The following is a 27,214-nucleotide window of genomic DNA, read 5'->3' as shown; positions in this document are numbered from 1 at the left end:
CTCACAGTTTTCCTCCTCCTTTTGTTTTTCTTCTTGGTACTCTCTGGGAATATAGCTAAGCTATTGGTTTTGTATTTAAATGTGAGTACAGATAAATAATCTGGTTTTAAAACTGCTTTTTAAAAAATTGGAGTAGACATATTCATTAAATACTGCTGCTTCATGGGTTCTTCACACTATGTTCATGCCACATAACTACTCAATTCAAAGACATAAAATGTGAAAATAATCAGTTCCATCATGACCCATTCCCTGCCAATGTAGGCAGGTCCTAGTAGTAAATTTCCAGGTATTTTGCTTCCAAATTGCTGATAAACTATTTAGAAAAACCTGATCCATACTCTAATGGTTTTCAGTGATGACAAGTTTTCTATACACAGAAAAAGATAACACCCAGCTGGGAAAAGACTGCACTATACAGATTGTTTACATTTTTCACATTGCCAAGACTGCAATTTTTGTTCAGGAAGTTTGCATGGTCTATACTTGGGAACAAGACAGTGAAGCTTAAACTAGAAAGCAGAAATAATACTCTTATAAATTCTCTAAACAGATTTGTCACTCAAAGTGAATGCTTGGCTGTCAAAAATAAGAACATGTGTTCTTTCCTGACTTGTTCTTAATGGGGTTTGAGAAGTCTATGAAAGAATCAAGGGGTAGGGACCTTCCTTTGTCATTTGCTGTCTTGACAAGAAGTGAAAGTCAGTAACACAGCTTTTAATCAGCCAAGGGATTCTAAAAATGTGACCATAAATGTTAAAGCTCTTCAGTTGAATGAGGTATTGTTAAAAATACTCTGGTTTGCTAAGTCTAACCACCTTAACTTGAATGCCAATCATCATACGCAAATAAAAGGATACAAGCAGTGAGGGGATAAATTTATAAGTTTCCTTCCTTCTTCCTGGGCAAGCAATACCAAAAAACATTTACAGTGGTAACTATGAATTTATAAATCATCAACAAGAAGATGCAGTTCATATGAAGAACAAAAAGCTGTATATGGTTTCTGTGGATTTTAACTTTAAGTGGGAGAACTGAAAAACAAGCAGTCTAGAAACCATTAGGAGTGGAAAAAGGACACATCTTTGACCGTAAAATTGTGAATTTATGATAATGCCACTGACATTCACAGGTTTAAATAACTATAAAAAGAGTAAGGTATCTAGATGCAGTGAAAAAGAATAAGGCAGTCGGGTGAGAATAAAGCTCTGGGGAAACTGTGATCATCTGATGAAGCATTCAAGTTAAAACTGAGAAGGATTATTTGAATTTAGGGGAAATAAAGCTATCACCTTGAATGATTTATGATGGTCATAATAGAAAGGTAAAGCCCATGGAGAAAGTGTAACAGCTTCCACAGTCCAGCACACTTTGGAAATATATGACAGCACATTTTCAGAAAATAGTTTCATTAAAAAACCTACTTATTGACTGAGCTTACACGCCAAGGAAAAATCCTGTCCTTGATGTGAACAAAACACAGCATAATCTGAACAAAAAGTTTGTCCAGCTTATCACCAATAAAAATTCTGTCAGTGAGCAGCAAGACCAAGAGAAGCTGAGAAGCTACTGGTAAGGCACAATAGAATGTCTGGCACACTCCTCTATTAAAGGAAGCAATGTACACTGCAGTCAACAAAAGGGCTGTGTATAAAACACATGGTAAATTATGTGAGAAGAGGAATGATCAGATGAAAGAATGATTTTGTAAGTGTGATATCCCCAAGTGAGAAAATCTGAAAGTATAAAGAAAAACAAAACAATATGGCCAGATTACAGAAATAAGACAGACCAAAAGTACAGTCAGTATCTAGAAATATATAATCTCTGAGCTCACTAAAAAAGATGTCTAAAGGTATAACAAATACAGAATAAGAAAAGTAATACTTTCATTCTTCTTTTTAAGAAATCGTGTGTATATTAACAATGTAGTTGGGAGAGTAATGGCATAAAGATGAGAGATTCTCTTAACCACTCAACTGAGTTCTGAAGTATTGCTATGGCTTGTCCTTCCTATTTCAAGAACAATCACAGAAGATTACAAATAACCAAGTCCTCTAAAGAAATTCCAACACTGGTCTAGTATCCAGACATAAGTTGACTTCCAGAAATCTATAAAATCATTAATATGTTTTATTTTATTTACTAACTCCAGCAGCGTTTAGATAGCAAATGTTACTCACATAAACTCCAATTGAAGGGTTCAAGCAGGATACATCCTACAAAATTTTAGTTGACTGAAGTGCTGAATATAAAAGACCTAGCTTAAAATCCTTGAAGGTTATCCTCTTTGCGGAAAATAGGACAGTCATTTGCAGAAAAATTCACTTCATCTGAGAAAGTCTCTCTAACCTTCTCTCTCCTTTAACTACTGAAGGAGCATAGGCCCTTCTCGTGGCAACCGTACCGACATTCCTAGTTAGGTGGGATACATCTGTGTCACAATACATTCCCTCTGAAATTAACTTCTCCATCATCTTCTGGGGTATTTGTGGCAATAATACATGAAACTGGTTTTTAGCTATGCAGTCTGAAAGGTCAGACCACCATATGAATCTCACCTTCCCCATTTCCCCATGTAAGTGTCTGAAACTACTTACGTATGGCATTCACTCCTTAATATGTATTGGGACAAGAGTTTTGTTAGACGCTTTCTTTATTTAAGATTGGATTAAGGGATTCTAGACACATCGATACATCTGCTGTCTTGGAGAGGTCCTTTACTTCTCATAAATGAAGCAGCAGTGGTATGAAGCATTCTGCATTCCTCAGATACAGCAGTATTCAATCAGAAGGAAGGCCTCTCTGGCTGTCAGCTCAGCATTTTGCCACCAGAATATACAGATATGGTATCTGATTTTCAGAAAGGACAGCTTCATTTCTAGCATTCAGAAATGATGCATCTGTTCTGGGTGGGAAAGCCAGCTGAGCCTGCACTGAACTCTGTTCCTCCTGTTACACAAAGAATCAGATGTCAATATGATGCAGTTTCACTGCCTCTAGAATAACTGGTCTGGTAAGGGCAAGATGAAGTGACAAGTTCACATCCTTTACAGATGTTTTTTCAAAACATTTGTGGAGCTTTCATGTTTTTTCTTGCAAAATAAAATTTGGGAATATTTTGGAAAGTTCAAGTTTTAGTTTAAGCATTTAAGAAGCAAGGGTCAAATAGCACATAGGTATTCAGGTAGCCAGTATCATTTTCAAAGGCAGAAAAATCCCTTTCTCTCATTAAAATAAAAGGTTCCTAAATACTAAAGATACAGAAGATATATTAGCTAGTGCAACTTAGAATATAAAACATCTTTCTCTAGAGCCTTAATACGTTTCTTTTAAAAGGTAGGACACAAAGAAATAGAAATACAACTGCTAGGATGAAATCTTTATTCAATGTTTTCTGATGAAATAAAAAGAACTGCTTTCCCATTTCATAGCATAAAATTTTCATAAGAGTAAACTTTTTCAAGGAAAAAAGGCTCATTTGTGTTTCTTTCTTATTGACTCTGTAAGCAGACATTCTAAAACAAGGCGTAAATGAGGTTTTCCATGATCAAGCTAGCTGAATATAAATAGGAAGGGTATTAAATTGCAAATATAAAAACAGTGGCACAGTTGGCCTCAGACCTGTCTCCCATTCTTCACTAATCATGCTGCAGCACAATTATATATAACTGTTTATTTAATTCTCTAAAAGCATGTTCAGGCATTGAAAAATGAAGACTAAAACGACAACCTTCGCTTCTCAAACGTGACTAGCAATGTAATACCACTTTTGTTTTCCTTTTGGTTTACTTTTCACAGTAAATTAATTCTGAAAACACTGCCAATGAGACTCTTCACTGTCACTTTCACAGGCCGCCTCTCAGATCTGAGAGGGTACATCCACAGCAGCACCGACATGACTTGGATGCTAGGCCTCTGAATGCTCACAGAGACTGGTTAATCAACTATACAATCACTGGAAAGGCTAGGCTGCTATTTCTTTTTGCATTACTTCAGGCAAAAAAAATTCCTTTTGCCCACATAGAGCTAGAAAGTGCGCTAGTCACAGTGAAGGAAGGAGGTCAGGAAAGGCACATGAAAAACTTCTGTAGATGTTGTGTTTTGATGTTCTTAAAAGCCTGCTCTTTGAAGAACATTTTGTTAAGAAAGAGAAAAATGTTACTTTTCAGATTTCCAGTGAGAAATATAGCTTGTCCATACCAAGTTAAAACGAGCTTTTCTTCCTTGACATTTTTTGTTGATTTTTTCCTTCCATTTTCCTAACAGGTTTAGTCACAGACATAATAAATATGCTCATGCAAAATACTAATGAGAAGTAATTGGTGACAATGGTAAAGCAGAAGGACTTCATTTTCAGACTTTAACATACTAAACTGGTATTTGGGAAGACATCAGCAAATTTGATGTGAAATCATAGTCACAACTGGATTTTTACAAAGGTGGTTTTCATGTGGAGCCATTTTTGTCATTTTAATTCTTCAAAACAAGAAATATCCTGTATGTACATTTCTGTTAATATTAAGGTATTGCTAAAAGAAACCAACAGTTTAGTCTTTAAACAGCTTAGAATTTAATATTTACAAAATTACTGTCTCAAAATTTTATACAAGGAAGGTTTCTTGCAACATCTGCCAATCCTCTTCAGCAGCATTATATCATTTTGGCAACTGTACATAACAAAATTTGTTACAGCAAATTTGCATAGCAATAGAACAACTTGGGCTTGACACACAAGGGCACTGATTAGGTTTGTTTTACCTCTCCAGTCATCTTTTTGTTGTTCTTAGAACTTATTTCTTCATATCACTGCATGATTTAAGGAACTGAATAATAATACATAATACATAAACACATCACTGCTGGACTGAAATATCTTCTAATTCCAAATATTTTTTTAAATGTAAACTGTTATTTTCCCCTTAGGAATTTTAAATATGAGATAATCAAAATAAACCTAATCAAAAAGGTTATCAAGTTTTAATTGACAAAAATGCTCTATATGCAGTCCTACTCCCAAACCTCTAGAGCACAGAAGCAAAAACCAAACTAATAACTCAAAAGAGCAACCTTAATGATATATCATCAGAATAAGACAAGCAAACTGCAGATTTTTTTCTTTTCCAGGGAAGAGAAAAAACGTCCACTAACTTCAAGAATAACAATAATGTGTTTAATTCAAAATAATTGATAGCTTATTTAACTGTGATCATAAAGAGTATACAGCCTTAACCTTAGCAGCACCATGTATATCAATCCAAGGTTTATTAAAGTAAAACACATACATTACAAATTACTGATAAGGAAAATAAAATGCTGAAGGAATTAATTTAATTAATCATTAATAATAAAAGTGATATTAACCATAGAATAGATGCTTAACTCTTAGTTTCTTCTAGACATGTGCTACAGAATTACAGTTTACACCGCAAGGGCATCAAAACTGATGCAGCACTGCTCTGCTGCAATACTGAGACAGGCCTTTATGGGAGCTGTGAAGAAAATAGAATGTTCTGAAAAATTTGCTACTCTGTACAGAATTTGAACTAGCTTAGTAGGTTCTCAGTGAATATAGATTAGAGATTTCTTTCCAGGAAACGAAAGCAGTGTTGGTATAAGCAATGATTGCTCTTTATTTAAAATGTTCCCAGTCTTTATTTATATATTTATTTAAAAGCTTAAAACAATTCTTAGTCGAAGTGCAAAAATTATACAATGACATTTGACAGGAAAAAAAAGGAAAAGAAAGATGAAAAAGCAGCATTACTGTTGAGCATGTTACATCTATGTAGGGATGGTATACATGCCATAATCCCCAACTTCCAATGAGTAGATTATCTGTATTCAGTTTAAATTTAAATGTCAGGATAGCCAAAATAACAGTTTTGATAATCTTTAGTGTGACTGGAAGATATTCTCTATTGCCTATATTTGTTCCTAGTCTTTATTCCAGTTTAATAAATGTTGACGTTTGTAGGAGGGTACAAGGAGAAACCCTCCACTGGCTATTATTTTATATATCGGTTATTGTAAATATAGTATAACAGTAAGTCTACCTTAACACCCAGATCTACTTGGCTATATTTAATAATTTATTTTTTCATCAGAAAATATGATTTGTTAATACTGATGGTGTTTGCAGAAATATCCAACTCCAACAGCTACCAAATGTCCAGGCCTTTTACCTTAGGTGCAGAAGAGTCAAATGCCAAAAAAGTTTGTTACTACCTGATATTGAACAGAGAACTTAAAATAATCCCAAATTCAAATGGTTAGCAATTTTAGTATGAAGAATCTTCATTTAAGTCCCAGTACAAATCAGAATTTTTTGAATCTAGATTTTCCAGGGTCATAAGTGAATGGTCTCTCCAAACCAGAGATAATATAAGAGTAAATAATGGGCTGTTTGACATTTAGAAACAAAACAAAACCTGATGACAGATCTCAGTCTGTCCCAAAGAGGAACAGGCAAGATATCCAAAATAACAGTGAAAATACTAGCAAGAAAAGTATTTCTTGCCCAGTATGGCTGAAGGCATTACACACTTTTAGTCCTGTTCCAAACAGTTTAAGTTGCTGAGAAAAGAAACTTTCGCATTCATCTGGTGGAATTAATTGCTCCTAAGTAGCAAGAGTTACTTAGTGATTAACCAACATAGAGAACATTTCTAACACTCTATTCTTCTTTGCTATGACTTTTAACCACTAAACTGAGGTATCAGAAAACATTAAAGAAACAAAAAACAAAAATAAACTTCACAAGGCACTACAAATATACAAAACATGTTGAAATTGTCATAAGTACAAAAGCTTTCTTAACCACTTACCCAGGCACTGACGCATCTGCCACAAGTGGTGATTTTGAAATCCCCATACAGATCCTTGATGGCACCAGTTGTAAAGAATCCCTCCACCATCAGCAAAATGCCATATACAAAGAATGCAGCTGCTACACCATATATCACATACTTGAAGATGTCAATCCTGTATAGGAACAGCAAAAATTATTTATCTGCATAAAAAATTAAAGCTGACTCTGAAATTTCAGGGTGAGATAATCAGACCCACTAAGCCTCAAAGTTTCTACACTGGAGTCAGCTTAAGTGCTGATGTGCTAGAATGACAGCTGAAGCTGAGGACAGGAGTGAACTTTGGAAAAAAACAGAATTGATATAAGAAACAATAGGCCATTTAATTTAATAAAATGTAAAAATAGATCTGTGTAGGTAAAACAGCACAATTTGTCAGAATAATTTAAAAGTCAGTTTGTTTTTTTTTTTTCTCTAAATAAAGTGGCAAAGAAAAAAGAACAGAAAAAGGAAACAAGACTGACACATCTCCTGAGTAACACATTGTATCCAGCACTCAGGTTATAGAAAAGATATTTTGTCACAATCTTCAAAAAACCTTTTTAGATCTATAAGTAGTTCTCAAGCTGTAATGCCAATCTGTGCTATTTTATCATCATCATTATTTTTCCACTTATTCTCCAATGGACAAAGTGCCTGACAGAATAATAAAGTCATCAAGAGAGATCCCTAACTTCAAACCAGAAATGTGTTATTACGAAAGTAATAAGGTCAGATCATGTGGCATTCTTCTATAATGAGGATTTAAAAAATCTTTTCACAGACCCAAAGCTCAAGAAATGGAAGGATGGCTTACATGAAGAGCCCTAGAAGGCTCCATTTGTTTTGAAGAAGATTACCTGGGTTGTGTAGTTGTCCTGCCCAGCACTGTCTAGAAGTTCAACAGTGGCTGAAGGAGATTCTGCCTCCTAAATGTTCTCTCATGATCAGGGTTTATGAAAAGGTGCTTGAAAGTACCTCCCTGCTCGAAGTGTTTTGTCTAAACTTGGAAACATTCCTAGTGACCATTGCCTTGGATCAGCAGGTTTCAATGTTTCCTACTTGGACTTCTCTAAAAAACTAGCCACAGTAAGCTTCCAGTTTATGAATGTGACACAGAAGGATTTGTGCAACTCTTTAGAGAATGGTAATATCCAGGTTTAAGATGTTAGTAAATTCCAGTCATATTGTCCAGGTCAAGATAGCAACAGCTTATAACAAAGTAGGACAAAAAATAAGCCACAGACTCATTAGGATCTGCAAGATGAATTTTGACATGCACCAAACAACTACCCAAAATGGACATTTCTCAAGACATAAAAATGAATACTTTTATTTTTATGAAAAGAAATATTTAATGATAACGTTTCTTTAGGATCACGCTTTTCATCATCACCCGAAGGACAACTCTCAATACATTTTTTACGTGTACAACACAATAACAAATCTCAAATCCCCATTAAAATATCTTTGAGTTTGGATGGTTTTCAAGACATTCAAAGTCAGATTCAATTTTACAGTTAATATTTCAGATGTATGACTGTGTCTACAACTTCAATGAATGTATCTTAAGCTTGCATTAGTCTCATAAAAATGCAGTTAAACTTATGACCTGATTGGGGGTGAGAGAATTATTATAAATTAAATGGTTTTGGCACCTATTGTAGCATTTTTTCAGAAGGCGATAACTGGTTTCTGGGAATAAGACAGGATATGTTTTTCCCTAGCATTCCAATAAAAAAGCCATCTCAGCTTTTTTCTATATCGCTTTTTCTTTCATACTCAAGTGAAAATTAGGGTAAGTTTATATCTGTATGGAACTATTCAAAACATGAGCTATTCAAAATGGTGAAACAAATTTAACACTATAGACAGTATTAGATGATGCAAAGATTAAATTTATTTTGATACATATAATTGCTAATTACATTGTAAAAATCCCATTTCCCTAATTTTATAGTAATTCAGCCCATGTAACACTATTTTAAATAGGAAAATTATGTTTTGAACCTATCTTGTCATTACTGATGAAAATAAACTTACAAGAAACAGGCAGCAACTTTGTGACTATTCCATAAGATCTCCTTCAATTCCTACTTTATATACCTTATAAAACTGGTGACCTCCATCAGTGGCTGAAGTCTGGGAGTTCTGCCAGCAGCAGCTCCTCACAGACCTCTGTGTGCTGAGTGCTGTAGAAATTACAAGCTATGATTGCCCTAAAGAGATTAAGACTTTGGGGAAGTCCAGAGACTATTTCAGCCCTTGCAACAGCCCTTTAAACCATCTGTGCTGAGCCTCTCACTGAGCTGCTTGTATCAAAAAGCATACTAAGAGATGTCTGCTTTTTCCTCAGCCTTATGTGTAACTAAAGGAGTAACTTTCACTTAAATCTTCCTTTCACAAGGAAAAAATACATACAGCTATACACTAGCCAAATATATAAATCAATTTCTTCCTCATACACTCTCTACAGAGAGAAGTAGTAAAATTTCTACTGATCAGACTACATGAGATGAAATAGCCAGACTTATTCCAGGGAGAAAGGATCTTGTATGATGCAAAGAGTAAAAATATAAACAAAAACTGTGAAACAATCATTCAACTACCTCTTTACAAGTCAGATAGAATTGCATTGCAATATAACTGCATTTAGTGTGTGCTGTATTTAAAGAAGACATATTAAAACAGTAACAGTTTTTATATACAGAGTTTTGAAGATATTGTTGGTATTAAATTATTCTGCAGCATTTAATTTCACATAAACTTTGATTTTCCAACAAAAATATACTAGATAATAAAATACAGGCCTTGTAAAATGGAGATTGCCTTTCTCCAAAATAAAATTTGATTTTTTGTGGGTGAACTCAGGAAGATTAATTGCCATCTGTATTTCAGCAGTCTCAAATGCTGCAGACAAAGCATGAGAGCAACCAGTGAGGTAGAAGGGAATGGCAGAAGGGATGATGAACATAAGCCAATGGGTGAGATGGGTAAGGACAAAGAAAAATAACAAGCAGGGCTTACACTTGTGTAGACTGGAATGGAAGGAAAGAGGTGAGAAAGGAGTAAAGGAAGAAGAGACAAAATTATACAGATAAATTTTGTATTCCTGACAGGATTGGAAAGATACACGTTAGGTGAAGACTAAAGCTACACAAAATGAGAACAAAAAAAAAAAATCTTAAATACGTATTCACTAAATGCAGGAGACCTATTAATATTATATAATCATATAATTAAAGTCATGAACCATTTCTACTGAAAGGCAGTCAATGAAGATAGAGAAGATAAATCCAATTTTAAACAAATTCACATTGATCATGCAGTCTTCACATATTAGGTTGCTGAGTAGAATAAGCTGAATGATTATCTAAATGCAAATTAATTGTGAAAAACATCTTGAAATTAGGAAAAGCCTTTTTTTAATAGAATAATCTAAAACATATTTTGCATACTGTCTTAATCTTGTAGATGCTCCACGGATTCCAGATCTGCTTTTCCCCACAACACTATGTTCAGAAATGTTAAAAACAAACATCACTGTTTCCAATTTGTGATTTAAATCAAGCTGATCTTTCAAGTTTTAGTTCTTTTTCTGCTGCTGGGTCATTAATTGTTCCATATTAAGCGGACTTCCTAATTCATTAATATGAATCTGGATTCCATCCAACAAGATGAATATTAGAATAGCTCTAGAGAAAACACTTCCTTCCTCTGACAGAAGTTATTGATGGAAGCCATCAGCATTAACATCTCAATGAACAGGTTGTAGCTGAGTACAGAGTAGATTATCCCAGCAGAGACAGGTCAGAGGTGAATGAAAACATTCTCAGTAAATCAGATCGATGTTGCAGATTGCCTACTGTGCATTTTCATGGTGCTTTGGCATATTCAAGGATTTAAAAATAAAATAAATCATCAAGCAATAAGATTCATTGTTGAATGATCATGTCTATCTGTAGCAGGATTTTGCGAAGAGTGTATTACAACAAATTAGTTATTTTTTTATTTTTGAGACTCCTTCAATCAACTGAGCTCATAATTATTACAACCTGTTTCTAAAGTATTTCAATATTCATAATTAGCTTCTGTTTACTGTGTCTAGAAGTAACACTGTTTTGGGCTTGTGGAACAAGTTGCTTCACTGGAGTAAATCACTACTGCTCCACCATAATAAATGGATTTACTACCCCAATAGATAAGCCAAGAAGAGCTGTTAACTTTGACCCTTTATATTTTATTGTGCCTTAAAATGAATTGCAAATTGTAGGAGCCCTGAAGCATTTACAATTTACAGTTTTCAGTCTAATCACGGTACACTTTCTACCCTCAATGTTGAAGTCTAGTACTCAGCTAATGCACACCAATATATATTTTTCTATCAAAATTACTTAATATTGCTTTGGAAAAATCTACATACTAGCTAGGGATTTTTTTTCTTTTAATTTGGTTAATATAGGAATGCATTGCAGTCATTTATTTGCAATTAACACCAAAAAACCAAAACAAAACACGGTAGTTTGCCCTGTGACTCGTGATTCTCATGCTGTCCAGAAAACCTTTTTATTCAAATAAAGTATGTGTACACTTCAGCCTGAACAAGCGATAAAAGGCTAATAACACAGAGGTTTTGGCTGACTTAGCCCACCAGAGTACTAGGTATTACCGTGGAACTAGTTTCCCAGCATTTATAATTCCGCTTCACATTTCTCTTCCTGAATTTATAACACAACTTCCCCAATACAAATAATAACATTCAAATACTACAGGTGCTGAATAGCACATAATTGCCAGCAAAGTGTACCTATACTCTCTGAATGCCAGTAGATTCAGGCAATTATACCTATTTCCAAGCTAAAAAAACACAATAAAGAAAATAAAATACCAAAGATATCAAAATACTAAAAAATTAGATAAGATCATCATAGTACAATTCCTAATTAAAAATAGTCTTCTTTTATAGCTGGCATAGACAATTTAGAAAGATTGAGAAATACACGTAATCACTACCATTGGGATAGGTCAGGTTTGCAGGTTTTGTTTTTTGTTTTGTTTTGTTTTTAATTTATTTACTTTTTTCAGTCACAAGTAACTTTGAATAGTTGATGTTCACATCTAGAATGCACAATAACCTCTGTTACCCGGTAAAACAGCAATGCTGGCCTTCATGCTGATCCTCTTGCCTGCTGACAGTCTGACCCTAAGAGGCTGTTAAGAGACTGAAATAGCAGCCTGCCTCCTCAAACTATCTCAAGTTTGTATAAACAGTTTTGCAACTATGTTTTTTAAAGAGAGATGAGGTATAGGGGGATGTTTGCAAGCAAAAAGGTTTGTTTAGGGTATGCAGAAGCTATGCCCCATGGTAGTTTTTAGAAGACACAGTCAGGCTCTCCTGCAAACCAGCTGGGAAAAATTTCTTGGTGTTAATTCACAACAGCATTACTTAAACAGTTTGAGCAAAGAAGATAGTTGGCACCATGAAGCACAGAGGAATTGTTAGCAAAGGGAGGAGACAAGCAAAGGTAAACTTCAGAAGGAAAATATACAGCCAACAGGGAGAAAGAAGGATTTATTAATAATCATGTACTACCTGCAAAACTCCAGGTAACAACATAAATGACGTAAAAGAAATTGAAATATTTTCACTGTGGAGAAGTGAAAAATGAAACTAAGTAAAAAAGAATCAGCATAAATCCATGGGTTTTTTTTCTGAGATTAGTTTAATATAGAGTCTAAATGTTTAAATTTCAGGTGGAAAGAAAACAAAATTGCAGTACAGAATGCTCAATTAAAGTTTGTCAAGAACTTATAAAAGGAGAAAGGATTAACAGTAAACAAAGGATAAGAGCAACAAAGACCTAAAAGTATTTTTTATTAAAGTAGAAATAAAACGTGACAAAAAAAAGAAAACAGAAACTTCTGATTCTGTATTTCTGGAAGAAATTTTGTATGTAATCATACCAATCGTTTGCTCAAAACTAAAGCCAGACTGTTAGGATTATATAAAGAAGAGATCATCATACTATAATGTGCAAGCTACCTTCACATTCTGCAAGGGCCAGATTTTGTTATTCTATTCTGAACAGAAACTGATGTGACTTAAGATCCCACTGATTTTAACAGATCCATTTGTGGCATACAATCCCTGCAGGTATGTAGAATACAAACCTAAATCGTCATCCTCTAAAAGTCTGGTGGTTGCTTCCCTCCTAGGTATGGGACAGTTGAGCCAAGCTTTCATGGAGCACTTCTACAAGCGGTAGAGAATTCACAAACTAATGGAAGAAGAGCAATAGCAGCACAAATCACATCTCTGCCCTATGAATCTTGTAACTTTCTTGGAACAGGAAAGGATCCAGCATAAGAATTTAAATAATCATGAAATGTTTAAGTCCAAAACACAAAGTTCTGACTATGACACATGGACAAGGCTGCTTCTCAAAGTTTTTTCTCATAATCTAGGCTTGTTCTGTCTGCTCAACCTAGCAAAACTACTTTCTTAGAAACGTTTTTAAAGATGCTAATTACAGAAGAAATCTGGAGCCCACTTTGCCTGAAGAAGGCCAAAAAAAATTGGGATTAGTGCACAGTAACATGCAGACTTCTGGCAGAATTACATGATGGTGTTGTTCACTATGGATACTGCGTTGCCAGGCAACTTTCTATATCAATAAAGTGTAAAAAGATATGGTAAAAGCATATCATAGAATTTGTGAGTATTTCATTATTACAAATGTAAACGTGGAGCACACACAGTACAGACTGATAACGTAAGACTGACAACTTGATACTAAAACTCCAAATTGGGATGGTAATAGTTAATTTTACCCTTTTCAGATCTCCTGTGGAAAGGCCAGTTATCTTAGTTTTGCATGGCACATGAAGCAAGATTTAGCAATATATATATTACATAGGAATATATGCTTTCCGGTTTAGATATTTTTAAACTAAGACTAAAAGGAAATAAAGGCATTTAAAAGAGAAAAGATACTTCCTATGAAGATGAACCACCTGCTGAGAAAGGTCTATTGAAAATGCTTCAAGTCACAGGCATGCAGTGATTATAACCAATATAAAATTCCAGACAACCAAGAGAGCTGCTTAACACAGTATTAAGTAATACAGCTGCCTGCCTGAAAATAGTGGAATGTATTTGCACATACGAAGACAAAAGAATTCTTTATGTAAGATCATTCTGCTGTTATTCACATGCACTACTATCAATTTCCATATTCAATTATTTCATAAAATGAAAATCACATTTTTGTAAGTACCTCCCAAATCCTGAATTTTACTTACGTAGACTCTTACTGGTTTACTTTTAACAGAATAAAGAACAGCAGGCTACATAATACAGCTGAGTAGATAGTAAATGTGACTTTTCAGCACCATATAATCTTGCAAAGGCCATATTCTCAGGTGCTGGCATGTTCTGTCAGATTTAGTACATCTACTGAACAATACCAGATCTAAAATGTTATGTTCTGCATCTAATCTTTAATATGCTGTATTTGTCCTGTGTTAATTTTTCTGTGTAACTGAATCATTACAGTGAAAGAGAAACTGTTCTCCTTAAGTAAACTGCATATTTTTTAAAATGAAAAATGCATCCTTCAATGACATTGTGCTCTCTCTGGTGGTTCCTGTCAAATTATAATTCACAAACAAGACACATGGGACAAAGCTAGGCCTTCCTTGCAGAGGTAACTTCATGCTTCTACACATAATCAGAATCCAGGTACAAGAACTCAGAGTGCTATTAGTGGGAACTCTCATTAGCCTACTTAGAAGTCTTTTTACCACTGAGTTCAGTGAACAAATCTTTAATTTTACAGTAGTAGGGATTATGGGTACATTCCCATTAGTGTTTTGGCACAGGAATGGATTTTTTTTTTTTTTTTTTTTTTTTTTTTTTAAAGCAAGTCCTGCAGCTGTCCCTACTTATTGAGATATGGTTTGCATCATGTTTTTCAGACTGCACAACATGGATTCCTTTCCAATTAAGCTAAATGGGAAGTACGCTCCAGGAGTCCTCCTACTGCACTCCAGCCACTAATGGATGTTCAGTCCATTGTATCAGGCAAGACTGAATCCAAAATAAATCCCTGAAATAAATACTGTATGAACAGCTAGTTATTAGCACCAAGTATTTAGGTCTACTGATCAGTTTCTATTGTGCTAACATTGCTTTCTAAGGTATATGTAGCCATATGACTCCTTCGCTTAACTCTGGACTACCTCTTCAGAGCTTACATCTCAAAAATATTAAGAGAGCAGATTCTCTGTAGATTTCAAAGGAGGGTTTGAATAATGCAGTTCTCAACTCACTGTTGCCTATTTTTCATAGTGCAAGATTATCAGCCTGTGCATCATACACAATAGACACAAGCTATTACATATCAAGCTAGGATTTCTACAATACTTAGGTGAAATAAGATTAATTGAAAATGATTTGCTGTCACAGAAGAAACTACACTGTCTCTTCTTTCTGTCATAGGCTCAGATAGATGAATTGGTGCCCAGATGAATATTCTCCTTACAATGGGGTCATCTGCCAGGGGTTTTTAGGAGGGTTGCATTTTCCAGACTTACTATGACACAGCCCTGTATAAATTGGGAATTTCTTGTACCGACACCTAGCCTTTCATGTTTTGTTTCCCATAATATAAATAGTATTTAAAATGTAACTTAAGTTCAAATTTAATGAACACCAAGCTTTTGTAACAGAACAAGCACGTATAGGGAAAACCAGATTAGTATTGTTGCATACTAAGTAGATGACTAAAACAGAACCATCACATGGTCTAATGCAAATATTTATAAATACCGTATTTCATATCAGCTAGCCTTTACTATAAGTCTCATTGTAACAGCTTTCATAGTATTCCATTAATATTAGTGCAATAATAATAATAACAATAATATTTTTAGTGGTACTAATATTTAACTTGTGATAGCTACAAAGCCAACAAAAACAAAGAACAGCATGCTGATCAAAATAACATACATATATCTACCTCTCAAAACACTGGTTTCAAACGCTAAGAGGGGGAATATAAAAGCTTCTACGCACGCTCTTTTTTTTATTCCTCAAAACAGTTGCACATACATATATATATTACTAAATAACATCCTTTTAATAAACAATGACTATACACTAACAAAGGTTATCAGCAAGCATCAAAGTTGGACACAGCATCTGAAACACAGGCTTTTACATTTTGAAATGAAGGAAATATTTAGCTGTAAGAAGGTGCCTCCAGTAGAGTGTCTGTGGCATTTCCAACAGAGAAGATAGTGACAACAGATTTACAGACTGTAACTTGATTTAGTTTACTATTTCTTTTCACACCTTTAAAAGAAAGTGAATTTACAGCAACCTGAATTAGCTATGACTGTAGTAGGAAAACATTGTTAATGTTTCTATCAGGAAGATTTCTTCATTTCTCCACTCTAAGAGCGTGATTCCCTTGTTTCATGGCCTATATATCACAAGCATATGACAGATGGCACTAACTGGCCTTGCATACTAAAGAGAAAGAACTGTGAAAAGATGCTGTTGGGAAATACACCAAATGTACCTTGTGCTGTTGATTTCCTAAAAAACATCTTCTGGAATTTGTTCCGAACACCAGAAAAAGATAAAAATCCAGTTCCTACAATACACTTTTGATAATCATACATCTATTTCTGCTGATTTTGGAATCTTGTCAAAACCACTGATTAAGTAAGTGAATCTAGTTATACCCAGTACTTTGCAGATAGAGTGTTCACTTCAGTTTATTAAGTTCTTAGAAGAATGACTGAATACCACATCTGCCTCAAGCAGGTTACACCGTTTCAGTGAAGCCTACAGAGATGTTAAACTGACAAAGTAGGCAACATAAACCATTCCCCTCTTACAGTTAAAGTATCATAAAGACATTTTTCAGGATAATTTAAACCACCATATTTAATTTCTTAGGATCCCTTTGAATCACAAGGAACTAAAATAACTACTCTACATCCACTGAAGGAATCCACATCCCAAACAACAGTTTATGACTTCTGTACAGGTATTTCTTCACTTGGGGGGCAGGGAGGGGTGCGAAGCATCTACCATCAGAGCAATGACAATGTTGGTAGTAAAGAACTCTGGGGTTATGAGGAATGAAGTTTCACAGAAGCAATTCAGAAAGCAATATAATCAGTAGTTAGTCCCAATTAAAAGGTCACTTATTGATAATTCCAAATGGTTTCTTATTACCATCCAATTTATTAAAGGTTCATGGATTTAGAATTTACTGTGGAAAGAGAGAAAAATCTACCTCATTCAGCTATGTGATTTTTAAAGATATGCTCTTCTCCATAAGGAATACCTGTCTTTATGGTATATGTTCACCCAAACTTCAATACATTTAATCTATTTTAGTTTTCAAGAGTTTAGAGCATCTGTTTTAGCTGCGTCACCCTGAAGAAATTCAAGTCAGGCTGCAATCCAGTACTTTGAGACAAAATCCTTTTAAAAAAAATCATTGCTACTTTTTAGACACTATTGTTTTTAGCACTGTATTACAGGCCATGTTTGGTTTTGGTTTTTTTCCCCTCAAAACAAGCAAGCAAAAGAGCATTCTTTACTGTAAACCTTTGCTATAAAATCACTATCTCTACCCCACCCAGCATCTCTCCAAGATGTCTCCAATACCTCAGAATTATTGACCATGACCATTCCATATTTCAACTTGGAAAAAAAATAATAAATTTGAGAAAATTGATTTAACTGCCTGTCATTTAAGGAATTTTAAAACCAGCTGCAAAACTTACTCTTCATTTTTAAAATTAGAAATATTTACTACTTATTAGTATTTCCAAAGTAGATATGAACTGCAGCTGGTATATATTGTTTGAGTCCAGAGAGCTGGAATCAGGAACCATGTCCACTCTGCAGGCCAGAACCCAGATCACTACTTCTATTCCATGGGGCTGTTGCTCTTGGTTGAACCCTCAAGGGCAGAGCCCTCCAAGGTGACTTTGAGGCCTATTACAGGTTCTTAATTGATTCATCTCTCCCCAAGCATCAGGGCACCAAATGAGATGAGGGCTACCCATGGGGCAGCCAGGGCCCATCCCAGCACCCTAGTCAGGGAGCAGCCGGGGGTAGGGCAGTTTCAGCCCTGTGGCTGGGTGAGTCTGTGATGAGGGACTGAGAGCCCCAAGATGGGCTGAAGTGGGGTCCTGGACCATGGGCAGGTTGAGGGGAGGCTCCAGATGATGCCAGGCAGGGACAGGCAGGGCCGTTGATGCCCTCAGGGACATTGATATGGACATTTCTGAATGGCTCTGTTGGATTTAGGTACTTTAGCTTTTATTTTAGGCACTTAAAGAGTGTTTCAGATCTTGTTTATGCCCTCCTTTCTCTACAGGGGTCTGCTGCTTCTTTTAAATTGCAATGAGCAGCTGTATTGACAAAGATAAAAGATACAGGATGGCTTGTGAGTTGTGTTATTTGAGTTCAGACAAATACAGTTGTGGGCACAGTTAAAAAAGCCCTTATCTCTTACCACCCACATAAGTAGCTCTCAGATAGGGATTGATTTTTATTCTGAATAATGTTTGAAATCCGCTGTGCTAATAAAAATACAGACAGAAACCACAAGCATGATTAAACAGAATCTAACCCACTTCACTCCACTGCAGCATCTGCCTAGAACATTTATCACAGAAGGACGGACTCCAGGTCAGCCTGAGACACTTCGCAGCACTAGAAGCATTAAGAGCCAAAACGTCTTCAATAATAACCTTAAAAAAGTATAATTTAGTAGGGCACACTGATAGATTTTTTTTTTAATTTCTTATTATTTCTAATCAGAACAATAAACAGACAGGTTTTATTTCCATTTCAATATGTGTAGTTTTAAGAATATAGGCACTGCATTGTCTGTTTCTACTTACATATTTTTTCTTTCTGCTTTTTGGCCTTTCAAAGCAATATAATTACCACAGGGCTTTTGTACCAGCAACTGTTTATCAAGACTTATGACAAAATACCAAGCATTTCTTCTCCCTACAAAATTAACTTAAGCAGATAGAAAATTAATGTGTGCAAAATTCTTTGAGAATCACACAGTTTATCTACTCAAAAGCAATGGCTCATCTGCTTTTAGTCAAAATATTTGCTCCTCCTCCCTTTAAGACATAACTTTAGAGATATCTTTCACAACTGAATAAACTGAAATTTTGATTGCAGTAGGTCTGCCAAGGAAAGAATAAGATTTAGTGTATCTTTAAGTAAACAAAAAAACAAACAAATCAAAAAGCTATTAGCTAAGTCAAACAATTAAATGCCAAGAAAAAAAAATCACCTTTACAGTTCCTTAATCATTTCCAGTGAATTATATGCATTTGAACTATGTCTCCTGACTGATATTTTCACTTAAGCATTTGACAGAGGGAAGCTGGAAAACTTGCTCTGAAGAGAAAGCATCGATTTGTGGCTGTTCTGCACTAATGGCTTCCTAGGGACTAATAAAATAAGTTAGAGACTAATAAAATGACTGATATTTCATTCAGGATAACAATGAACCTTAGCCGCCAAGTCAAGTCAGACCCATTATTCTAAATGACAAGGCAAAAAGGCAAAGCAGAAGTCACATACTTCCCATCAACCCAATATATTATTACACAAGAACATCTAAATTCCTTGGACCTAAGAAGAAATTTGCATATAACATAGCAGTGACATACTGATTTGTTATACTCTCCCTTCTGGCTACTAATTCCACAAGCAATACAGCTAACATTCACAGAGAAGCTTTGAAAAGGTTGTTGGTAACATAGCACTATGCAAGTGAAGAGCTTTAAGGTTCTGTTTCTAGCTATCATGAAAACAGGGGTATCAAGTCAGATGAAATACATATCTCATCCATTTTTCTATCTCAAACAATGAATATAAAAGTAAGAGCAGGCAAGTCGACAGGATAACCCCCAAAGCTATTCCAGCTTCTGGGACTTCCTGAGGTGGATAAGTCTGTATGGCACAAGAAATCATCAATGGATTTGTTTTCCAAGATTATTCAGTCTTCCCTTGAACCCATCCTTGGCTGATTTTGGCATCCACAATATGCAACTAGCTTCACAGGTATGCTATGCAACAACTGAAGAACCATCACCTGTTTCTTATGAACCTGGTGTCTACTAGTTTCCTCTGATACCTCAAACTTCTTGTACTGGAAGAAGGCGGCAATCCTAACCTTGAGCATCTTATTCATAACATTGTGAATTTACAGATCTCTAGCCCAACAGCTCTTAATCACACTTTCTAGATTGAAGAATCCTACTATACTCAATTTTTAACCATATAGCCTCTGTTCTATAGCTCATCTTTTTTTGCCTTCTTTGGGACACCAATATTGTGGACAGTATTAATTATATGGATGAAAGGTGGATTTAAACAATGTCATAAGTATGTTCCCTGTTTCTCTATGATTTTCCCAGTAGTTCCTGGTACTTGGTTTGCTTTTTGGCAACTGCTAAGGCCTGAGCTGCCATTGTTATGGAACTATCTATCATGAGGTCAATGTTTTGATGGATGATCAAATCACTTCACTTCTCAAAAAAACATTCATGGAAGAAAAGGTGTACAAATTTGAGGATAGGATACTCCAGCTTTAGTTATGACCATTAGCAGCCAGATAGAATTTGGATTTCAAATACCTAAGAAAATCATGTTTTAAAGAGACAATTTTAAAGAGCTTAGAAAATATGTCATTTAATTTCAGGTTATAGTAAACTACTTTGCTATATGTAATTAATTTACCAAAGGGAAGGAGATGCTCAACAAAACAAAGGCCTTCCAGAATAGGTTTTCAGGAGTATCAAAGCATGAAACCTTCAAAACAGATGAATTATAGGAAAACCAGATGTAACAGAGTTTTGACATTTTGAGTCTCAGGGTTCTGCACAGCTCCTCAGTTACTTCTTTATTGTGTTTATTCCCAGAACTAATCTCTTACTTGTTACACAATCCTGCTTATCTATTTAGAGTATAAAGATTTTTATTTTTACATTTTTACACTTTTCAGCAAAGACATTATCAGAGGATAAAAGGATAAAAGCAAGCATGCATGGAACAGATTCATCAATATTATATGAAGTAATGTTTAGTAATAAATTACTATGGGATATTAAATAATGTTGCAAATTGATTGTAAATAGTAAAAATACCAACTCTGTCAAATCTGCTGAGCTTATCCAATTCTTTCTATGGTTTTCATTAGAAGACACTTTTTTGAGTCAAATTTATATACCCTGTGGAATTTTTCAGCAGTTTTAAAAGGAAACAATTAAAAGAAACTAGTAACTTACATGGTAAAGACATCAATGACATCTCCTGCAGCTCTTGTCATCTCAAAGTAAGTTTGCAGAATGTTGACGGTTCCTGAAAGTGCTTCATGTCCACAACCACAGAACAGCGCGACTCCAGCATAAAGCAGGATAGTAGCAATCAAAGATGCATAGGGAATACCTCCCAGGCATTTGATGCAACACTCGAAGCACCCTACAAGAAAATAAAGTTGTGTATTAATATATTATATCAAGAAAGGAAAAAGAAAGCTTTTACTTTTGAGAAACACTTTTGAAAATTGAAGACTGCAGGCCAAAGAGAGATTAGGTCAAGTATAACAACCTATAATGTCAGAAAATTTGTGAAAGGACACAGGTTAATTCAACTTCTGAGTTTTCTCAGTTGCTACTTGACCTATTAAATGTAGACATGCCATCTGATTAACATGAAAAGTTAAAGAATTAATTCCTTGTACAGCTTTTTATTCAGAGCAGGTTACAATGTCAATCCTAGGTTATACCTATACTCACAATTCCTGTTGTTCACCTATCAGATTACTGCAGAAGATCCTCAATAACAGGAAAACCACAGAAAGAGGATATCCAGTTCAATTCCTTCCATCATGATAGGTTTATTCCATTTTTTCATCTGTACAGTGCTGCCAAGAGAACTCTTCCTGCCCACATCACCAATTCTTTGTACATCACTCAAACACCTCACAAGAATAAATGGAGATATGCAATTAAAAGGCACAGCATTAGAAACAATTATAGAAGTTGAATTTTCTCTCAATATATTTTACCCTGTGCAATGTTTCTTAAGTGAGAGCAGTCTTGAGTTACACAAGGCCAACCTTTTTGTCCAGTCAGCAGAGTGTCTAAACAGACGCCTAGTTCCACAGCAAATCCTTTCCCCAGAAAGGGTGTTCAAGTTTCTGGCACTACCTTGCCTAGTTTGTCAAGTAGTTTCATGAATGCAGCATCTCTGACTCTCCCAAATCTCACCACTCCCATAAGGACTTTTACACCCTGTAGTGCCCTTCCTATTGCCTTCTGGAAAGGCAGAGAAGACACGGACCACTGACTGAGGGAAGGCAAACACATGCATTGATTCAGTAGCCAGAAGTTTTATTTTCTCCTAAGCATTACCAGTTTATGCCAGAAAGGATTTGGATAGAAACCAAGCTGAGGCCTATAAGTTTTAAATGCTTATACAGACAATAGCCAATTAAAAATTACTTATAAGATTGTGAATAGGTGCAAGTCAAATATTTTAATGTGCTCTAAAAGCTTTAGGCTATGCTATAACATAGGAATACTAGAGATATATTAAAAGAAAAAAAAAAGGCACAAAAAAGCCATTCTTTAAAGAAAGTTTGTCCACTTTTCTCAAAGTACGTGTAGCCTCTACACGTAATTTAGTATTTTGTCTTTTATGTTAGTAATCTCTCATTTCCTTTAGGCTGGATAATCAAAGTAGTAATTTCCTCTGTCCAATCATCCATTTTCTGCTTTTAATGAACAAATATCTATCTGTCATATATATATGTGGAGCACCTATTTATATACAAGATTCTCTGAAGAGAACAGTTTAAGCCATTTTCAAATATATACGCATTTTAGTTAAATAGAAACCTCTGCTGATATTTTGTAAATATAATTACCATAAAAGGCAGTACTTAAACTGGTGGATAATTCCTGTAATAAAAGTATAAATGAATATACTAAACATGTACAAGACAAACAGATTTCAAAAATTAGGGTAATTCTCAACTATGTATGCTAGTTGTACAAAAATAGAAAGAAAGATAGAAAGAGACAACTTCTGTTTAAGGACAAATTACTATAGCACAGCCAACTGTAAAATAACAAATGTAAAATGTACAAATTAATATACTTAAACTGTTGCCACAGTCTTACTAAGTAACCTGTTGTACAAGTCACCCATGTCCAGCAGCCATCACACACCTGTATGGGTGTAACAACTTCCACCCTTCCAATACTTTGGTAAGAGTTGGGTTTTTTTCCCTCTTTGAGTCCCTATGACACTGGTTGAAGAATACATCCTTGCAATTCATGTCATCCTACTGTACTGTCAGTAAGTAGCTTTCCTATTCAGCAGCACAGGGCTTTGAATGTCCAGTGATCACTTTGTGTTTTTCTTCAGTGATTGTTAGACTGTGGGGATTTATTTCCAGGAAGTCTGTGGGCGATCTTAGGAACAGACTAGGAAAATATATAAATGTTTTTGGAGTAATTAATTCTGCATGTGGATAAACATAGGAAATCTCTTACAATTCCTTCAGTCCTGTTTTCTAAGATTGCCCTTAACAATAACCGTAGTTAATTCCTCAGTATTTAAAGGCTTACACAAATACCAGAAAAGGATCCTTCAATGGATAATCTACTGTCTAAAAGGCATAAAAATAAGAAATATGTCTTGAAAGTATATACAGTGAACAAGGACTGCTGGGAAATACATAGTTGCATGATATCAGAGGTTATCACAAAATGCCCACTCTCATTTTCAGCACAGAGTAACAGCAGAAAATGCCTCAGAAAACTAGTAACACTGTACACCTGTCAGCATTATAGGAAAAAGTAAAAAAGAGAGGGAGAGAAAACAGCAGAGTGATGATGGGAGTGATATATGAGGGTCTGTAAAGTCAAAGATGAAAAAATAAGGTAGACCCAACCAAATATTTACAGGGATGTAAGGACTGTAGAGAGTGTTTCTTAATATTCCAATAGTTTGGGGCAGGAAGATAGAAAGGAGATTTTGTAAAGATTTCTTTTTCATCTTCTGAGACAGACGAAGTAGAAGAGAGAAAGTTAAAGAAATTACAACACAGGAACAAAAATAGCCAATAGTCTGAACTAGAATAAATTTCATTAAGTTCAGACTCACATAAGATTGCTGTATTTAATAGTGTGAGCATTGTTTTCTGGAAACAGCTGGCTATGCACTACCTCCTGAAGCTGCTGCATCTCACCCACTAGGTCCAGTGAGAGTCGAGCACGCAGTTAGACACCACAAACTACATCAAAATCCAGGGTCAGTAATATTACTTTAGCTTTATTGCACCCTCAGTAAGTTTGCAGATGACACCAAGTTGGGTGGGAGTGTTGATCTGCTCGAGGGTAGGGAGGCTCTGCAGAGAGACCTGGACAGGCTGGAGCGATGGGCTAAGGCCAACTGTATGAGCTTCAATAAGGCCAAATGCTGGGTTCTGCACTTCAGCCACAACAACCCCCAGCAGCGCTACAGGCTTGGGGAGGAGTGGCTGGAGAGCTGCCAGTCAGAGAGGGACCTGGGGGTGTTGGTTGACAGCCGGCTGAACATGAGCCAGCAGTGTGCCCAGGTGGCCAAGAAGGCCAATGGCATCCTGGCTTGTATCAGAAATAGCGTGGCCAGCAGGGACAGGGAAGTGATCTTACCCCTGTACTCGGCACTGGTGAGGCCGCACCTCGATTACTGTGTTCAGTTTTGGGCCCCTCACTACAAAAAGGACATTGAATTACTCGAGTGTGTCCAAAGAAGGGCAACAAAGCTGGTGAAGGGTCTGGAGCACATGTCGTACGAGGAGCGGCTGAGGGAACTGGGGTTGTTTAGTCTGGAGAAGAGGAGGCTGAGGGGAGACCTCATGGCCCTCTACAACTGCCTGAAAGGAGGTTGCAGAGAGCTGGGGATGAGTCTCTTTAACCAAGTAACAAGCCATAGGACAAGAGGGAATGGCGTCAAGTTGCTCCAGGGAAGGTTTAGACTAGATATTAGGAAGTATTTCTTTACAGAACGGGTTGTTAGGTGTTGGAATGGGCTGCCCAGGGAGGTGGTGGAGTCCCCATCCCTGGAGGTGTTTAAGAGTAGGGTCAACATAGCGCTGAGGGATATGATGTAGTTGGGAACTGTCAGTGTTAGGTTAATGGTTGGACTAGATGATCTTCAAGGTCTTTTCCAACCTTGATGATTCTGTGATTCTGCGAAACAGTGTAATACAGTAAAATAGCATAACAGAGTAAAAACAGTATAATACAATAAAGTGATCACAAATATAATAAGGTGCAATCCAATGAAAAATTTCATCAGAAACAAAGCCTTTTTCTCTTGCTACAAAATTTGGAAAATAAGTGAAACAGATTTATAATTTGTGAAGAAAAAGTGCTTCTGTTCCCCTCTCATGTTAAAACTGTTCATGCTTATAAGCCTTTGAGGGAAGCTTTTAAAAGTAGTATATTTTACCAATTCAAGACTTTTTCCCTCATAGAAAAAATTATTGGAAAATAACTCCTCCAACAACAGAAATTTTCAAATAATCAGGTATTCTCAAGGCCTTGCTCATTTATTCAGCTCTTCTACAGACCTACTACCTTTCCCACTACTTATTTAGTGAATAACGCTTGAGTTTTCAGTGTTGTGAAATCACCTCAAAACTAAAGAACATCAGTGAATCAGGACTAAGGTATCACATTTTAAAATGGGTATCACACATCATTCATACACCACTGAAGATAACGTGCTGTCGGCAACATTTGCTCCGATTCTTTTCTTTCAGGTGTTCAGAATGTGAAAATAGCTATTTAATAACAGAACAATAAAAATGCTATTTTAACTGGCACAATGATATTGAACCACCAGTACAGAATGTGACTCAGCTGTGCAATGAATGTATACGTCTGTGTGAGACAGGCAGTCATTCACAACTCTGAACACCATCTTCACAAGGCAGCTAAAACATACAGCCACAGAAATAATTACTAAGAAAAATATAAAAGACCCTGTGCTGCTCTGATGTTTGTTTTAATCTGCAAATACAGGTTTCAGTATTTTTCAAACAGTTCACTCTGCACAATAACCTTGTGCAATATAATTCAACATGTACTGTTCTTATTTTGCTTATGTTTACCAATATTTTCCCTCAGGTAAAAATCTAGATCTGCTGGGAGCATGTATTTTTACACAGATCATAGGAAGTAATCCAAAACATTATGCATCTTTGTAGCTTTCAACATGAAGAACTGTACTGGTTTTTTACTTTATTATAAATCATTCCACAGAGAAAATGTAATAATGAAATACATAGAAGATGACAAGACAAGGAATTTTATTTTACATGGATAAAATAAAACTCCAGATACTGGCTATATTCAGCTATCAAAATAATTCACATTAACATTGCATTACATACGTCCACTTTCCAGTCACCAAAGACCTCATAGACAACTACCTCTGCTCATCTTAGTACAATTATTACTGACTATATCAGAAATACTCTTGATATAGGTATATACACTTATGTTTTAAAAGGATTGCGAAGCGTTCCCTATACAGGCAAATCTGTGCACACTTTGTCTAGTTTCTGCTGCTTTTTGGATACAAGTTTTCTAACACACCTCCAAGCACACCAGCCAAACATAAGTTGACTTTGTTTATTCAGACTCTTCTCTATATTAAGAAGGCAAAAGATTTAGATATTGAGCAGAAGCAGAAATTGTCCTTGTGATTTACATGATAATTATGTACACAAATTGCACCACCACAATCATTTCTTTGTTTATGTGTTAAGTGATATGTGAACGCCTCAGTGCAGATCGAGACATATAACTGAGAAATAAAAGACACAATCCAATTCTGGGCAGTGCATTTAAAAAAAAAAAAAAAAAAAAAAAGAGAAAGATATTCAGGACCTACACCTCTTGCACATAAGTGTGTGAAAGTGAAGTTTAAACCAATGATATTAGAAATAGTTTCAGAATGCAGTTATGCTATTGTCTTTTATATGAACTGTTAAGAAAACTCATCCACCCCAGATTTCTATGGAAAAATTAACATGGAGAAAATAAATATTTTTAAAAACATATAAAAAATAAACAGAGAATACAGAAGGATTTCCCGGGTTTGCTTTTTTCCTCCTTTACAATGCATTTTCAGCTAGAACATCTAGGATGATTAATCACAGATTACGTCCCCAATGGGAACGAGCACCTCCAAAGATCATATAACATTTTAATGGCATTTTTTCTTAACTTACTTTTCTTAAAGA

The 27,214-nt window shown here is 35.5% G+C and overlaps 1 protein-coding gene across 1 annotated transcript in view; it reads right to left on the bottom strand.

The window, feature by feature from the left end:
• GPM6A (glycoprotein M6A) overlaps positions 1-27,214 on the bottom strand; it is a 126,653-nt gene that overhangs the window by 20,669 nt on the left and 78,770 nt on the right. The window contains exons 2-3 of the mRNA XM_074866440.1: positions 21,195-21,387; positions 6,828-6,984 (exon numbers count right to left, since the gene is read on the bottom strand). Of these exons, the coding sequence (XP_074722541.1) occupies positions 6,828-6,984; positions 21,195-21,387 (350 nt within the window). The remainder of the gene's footprint in view (positions 1-6,827; positions 6,985-21,194; positions 21,388-27,214) is intronic.

This window comes from Strix uralensis, chromosome 4, assembly GCF_047716275.1.
Source record: "Strix uralensis isolate ZFMK-TIS-50842 chromosome 4, bStrUra1, whole genome shotgun sequence".
NCBI classification, from domain to species: domain Eukaryota; kingdom Metazoa; phylum Chordata; class Aves; order Strigiformes; family Strigidae; genus Strix; species Strix uralensis.
The sequence above is the reverse complement of the archived record's forward strand: the minus strand, read 5'-3'. Positions and strand labels throughout refer to the sequence as shown.